Source organism: Entelurus aequoreus, linkage group LG22 (genome assembly GCF_033978785.1).
Source record: "Entelurus aequoreus isolate RoL-2023_Sb linkage group LG22, RoL_Eaeq_v1.1, whole genome shotgun sequence".
Classification (NCBI taxonomy): Eukaryota; Metazoa; Chordata; class Actinopteri; order Syngnathiformes; family Syngnathidae; genus Entelurus; species Entelurus aequoreus.
Window position 1 is genome coordinate 44108824 of NC_084752.1, and position 5000 is coordinate 44113823.

The 5000-nt window shown below is 37.5% G+C and overlaps 1 protein-coding gene across 1 annotated transcript in view; it reads right to left on the reverse strand.

The window, feature by feature from the left end:
• The window catches only part of LOC133639443 (lipopolysaccharide-responsive and beige-like anchor protein), a 120993-nt gene that overhangs the window by 26456 nt on the left and 89537 nt on the right, over positions 1-5000 (reverse strand). Inside the window, exon 10 of the mRNA XM_062032733.1 lies at positions 4824-5000. This exon is cut by the window's right edge and continues 21 nt beyond it. Coding sequence (XP_061888717.1) covers positions 4824-5000 — 177 coding nt within the window. The remainder of the gene's footprint in view (positions 1-4823) is intronic.

Genomic DNA, 5000 nt, shown 5'->3' on the forward strand with positions numbered 1-5000 from the left:
AAAGTTTGGGGTCACCCAAACAATTTAGTGGAATAGCCTTCATTTCTAAGAACAAGAATAGACTGTCGAGTTTCAGATGAAAGTTCTCTTTTTCTGGCCATTTTGAGCGTTTAATTGACCCCACAAATGTGATGCTCCAGAAACTCAATCCGCTCAAAGGAAGGTCCGTTTTGTAGCTTCTGTAACGAGCTAAAGTGTTTTCAGATGTGTGAACATGATTGCACAAGGGTTTTCTAATCATCAATTAGCCTTCTGAGCCAATGAGCAAACACATTGTACCATTAGAACACTGGAGTGATAGTTGCTGGAAATGGGCCTCTATACACCTATGTAGATATTGCACCAAAAACCAGACATTTGTAGCTAGAATAGTCATTTACCACATTAGCAATGTATAGAGTGTATTTCTTTAAAGTTAAGACTAGTTTAAAGTTATCTTCATTGAAAAGTACAGTGCTTTTCCTTCAAAAATAAGGACATTTCAATGTGACCCCAAACTTTTGAACGGTAGTGTATATTCTAGTTTCTTCAAAATAGCCACCCTTTGCTCTGATTACTGCTTTGCACACTCTTGGCATTCTCTCCATGAGCGTCCCGGAAGAGTTAAGGCTGCAAGGGGTTCTGGGTATTTGTTCTGTTGTGTTTATGTTGTGTTACGGTGCGGATGTTCTCCCGAAATGTGTTTGTCATTCTTGTTTGGTGTGGGTTCACAGTGTGGCGCGTATTTGTAACAGTGTTAAAGTTGTTTATACCGTACCCTCAGTGTGACCTGTATGGCTGTTGACCAAGTATGCCTTGCATTCACTTGTGTGTGTGAAAAGCCGTAAATATTAAGTGATTGGGCCGGCACGCAAAGGCAGTGCCTTTAAGGTTTATTGGCGCTCTGTACTTCTCCCTACGTCCGTGTACACAGCGGCCTTTTAAAAAGTCATACATTTTACTTTTTGAAACCGGTACCGATAATTTCCGATATTACATTTTAAAGCATTTACCGGCCGATAATATCGGCAGTCCAATATTATCGGACATCTCTAACAATAATAATACAATTCCAATTCCAAATCCTGCAACATTCAGAATAGCAATCAACGGAGTAATTGAGAGGACACACAAACACGACACAAAACAATCCAAAAGTAGTCAAACAAAAATGAATGATATCAACAACAGTATCAATATTAATAAGAATTCCAACATAGCAGTGATTAGAAATCCCCCATTAACATTATCATCACAGCCATTTATAAAAAAATCTCATTTAAAAAATGATTAATTTTGTCAGTGACTTACACTTGCATCACATCTCATAAGTTTGACAACACATTGTGTCCAATATTTTCCAAAAAGATAAAATAAGTCCTATTTTAGGTTCCATTAATAGTTAAAACAAATTTAAATAATGGATCCCATATTCCAATAAATGACTCATTATTATCTCAACTAAATGCAGTTTTTTTTTACCGATATCTCCATAGCTTGTGTATACCAGTCAGTATGATTATCAACATCTATCCAATTTTTTTTATATTACCCTTTTTGTTATTATGCATATTGAAAGAAATGCATTTTTACTTTTTGACGACACGTTACTAAATTGATGCAGATCACCAAGAATACAAGTTTGCAGTGTCATTTGGGATGTTTATATTTAGAATGTGATTGCTTCTTTTGTTGTTTTCAACCATAACTCTTTTATTCTCTGACATTGCCACAATAAATTAACAACAGTTCCCTCAGCTGCCCGACACTTTATACATAACTTGCTATCTCCTGCACCGATTTTAAACATTTGGCATTTTGACGTATATCGGTATGCGGCCTTTTTATTAATCTAACTACAATATAACTACATCAGCAGATACACTATGTACTAGGGTTGTACGGTATACCGGTACTAGTATAGTATTGCGGTACTAATGAATCAAAAACGGTACTATACTCTGTTTGAAAAGTACCGGTTCCCCATATTTTATTTTTTAAAAGGCATGACGGTGCGTCGTCACGTCATGACATTGCTGTTTTTACGAGCAGAGGAGCATGTTCGGCAGCGCACAATCACGGAGTACTTACAAGCAGACACAGTGTGTAGACAGAAAAGAGAGAGTGAACGCATTTTGGCTTAAAAAGTGACAATAAAGGTGAAGTTATAACACTGAAACACCCTCAGGAAGAGGTGCTTTAAGACATGGCTAGCTTACTAGCAGTCTGCAGTGTTTTAGCTACTTCTAAATCACTAATCCTCGCCTCCATGGCGACAAATAAAGTATGTTTCTTACAAGTAACATTATCACTGGAGAACGAGGAATAGCTAAACATGCTTCACTACACACCGTAGGAGGATACAATAGCTCACCAGCGTCACAATGTAAACAAATGCCATGGGTGGATCTACACCTGACATCCACTGTAATGATACCAAGTACAGGAGCGTATCTAGTCGATACTACTATGACTACATCTATATTTTTTATCGTCACAAAATCTTTTTTTTGTTTTTAATTCTTATTATCTTCATAAACTCATTAAATATGTCCCCTGACACATGAGAACTTAAATTATGACCAATGTATGATCTTGTAACTACTTGGTATCGGATCCATACCTAAATTTGTGGTATCATCCGAAACTAATGTAAAGTATCAAACAACAGAAGAATAAGTGATTATTACATTTTAACAGGAGTGTAGATAGAACATGTTAAAACTGAAAATACCGTATTTCCTTGAATAGCCGCAGGGGCGCTAATTAATTTAAAACATCCTGTCACTCCGGCATTTACCGGAAGCCTGCGGGATGGCCGTGCATGCGCTAATTATTTTAAAACCTCTTCTCACGGCGTTTACCAAAATGAATGCAGTAAATTTAGGCGTGCGCTTTGAGTGTGATGTAAGCATACCATCATGAAAAGCACATTTAATAAAAAAAAACGTTATGGTCTTACCTGTACTTATAAATGGAGTCCATTTGCAGCTCCTTCTGACCAAAAGCATCGATAACTTGTTTATAGAAGTCTTCCTTATTTTCTTTCTTCCGTTTTAAAAGTCTCTCTGTCTCGATGGAGATATTCCTTTAATTATTACCTCCTGCTTCCATTGAAAGTCCAGTTTAGAAAACTGTTTTATTTTAGATACCGGTATGTAATCCTCCATGTTAAAAGTTCAGGCGAGAGGAAAAAAAAGACGATCTGTTGCTGCGTGTTGTCACTTCTTCTGCAGTACCGGAAGTCTCAAGAAGGATCACTAGCGCCCTCTACCACCAGGAGGCGGGAGTCATTTAATGACTCATACCGTATTTGACACACGCAGCTACGGTATATTAATAAAACATAGCTGCTTACTGTTCTTTTTAGCATACCGTACCGGTATTCAATAGTTTGGACCTTAAATCCTAGTGAATAACTCTTTATCTTTTTTCCTGTGTGCGATTGCAAACTACTGAAAGCAGCTTCCTCCATTTTGAAAATGAGGACAGGTAAAGCGTCACTCGTGACGTAACGCATTTGACCCGGCGGAAGTTCTAGCCATATGCTAAACATTTTGCGAAACGAGTTTGACCCGGCGAAAATTATAGACATGCGATAATTAAATTAATATTTTGCGAAACGAATTTGATCCGGCGTTAATAATGAACCGGCGATAAGGCCAAGCATGCGTTAATTATTTTGAGAAACGAGTTTGACCTGGCCGTAATTCTAGACGTGCGAATACTATATCCCCCCCCCCCCACCTCAACCCTGAGGCATGTTTTGAGGCATGTTAAAAAAAATAATTAGGGATGTCCGATAATGGCTTTTTGCCGATATCCGATATGCCGATATTGTCCAGCTCTTTAATTACCGATACCGATATCAACCGATACCGATATCAACCGATATATACAGTCGTGGAATTAACACATTATTATGCCTAATTTGGACAACCAGGTATGGTGAAGATAAGGTACTTTTTAAAAAAAATGAATAAAATAAAATAAGATAAATAAATTAAAAACATTTTCTTGAATAAAAAAGAAAGTAAAACAATATAAAAACAGTTACATAGAAACTAGTAATTAATGAAAATTTGTAAAATGAAGTGTTAAAGGTTAGTACTATTAGTGGAGCAGCAGCACGCACAATCATGTGTGCTTACGGACTGTATCCCTTGCAGACTGTATTGATATATATTGATATATAATGTAGGAAGCAGAATATTAATAACAGAAAGAAACAACCCTTTTGTGTGAATGAGTGTAAATGGGGGAGGGAGGTTTTTTGGGTTGGTGCACTAATTGTAAGTGTATCTTGTGTTTTTTATGTTGATTTAATAAAAATTAAAAAATTTAAAAAAACAAAAACCGATACCGATAATAAAAAACCGATACCGATAATTTCCGATATTACATTTTAACGCATATATCGGCCGATAATATCGGCAGGCCGATATTATCGGACATCTCTAATAATAATGTGTTCATTCTACCACTGTATATATTGGTTGATATCGGAATCGGTAATTAAGAGTTGGACAATATCGGAATATCAAATATCGGCAAAAAAGCCATTAAAGAACATCTCTAATTATTGTATATTATTTTGTTGGACTGATTTAATAAAATATACAAATGAAAAAGCCCAATTTTGGGCTGGCCCATCTCTAGAAAAAAAGTAACTTTGTCAAGTGTTTTCTCCACCACAAAAAGTTTGTGTTTCTATAATCAGCAGACGTGGAGGTGTTTCCAGCAGGTGCAGTCTTTAATGAGGCTGCTAAATTGAAAAGGCGCCAACTGTGTCTCTCTCGTTAGCGTGATGGAGTACAGAAAAGTGTTGGTGGAAAGAAGGTTACCTGGAGCATGAGCGCATGTGGCGAATGGACAAAAATGGATGCGTTGTCCTTCGGGGAGGACTCCAGGCAGAGCTGGGCGTCTGTGGCGCGAGGGTTGTAGGCAAAGGCGATGCAGGAGGACAGCTTGCCGTCGTACAGCAGGGACTTGTGGTGCTCCGCGAACAGCAAGTCAATCTC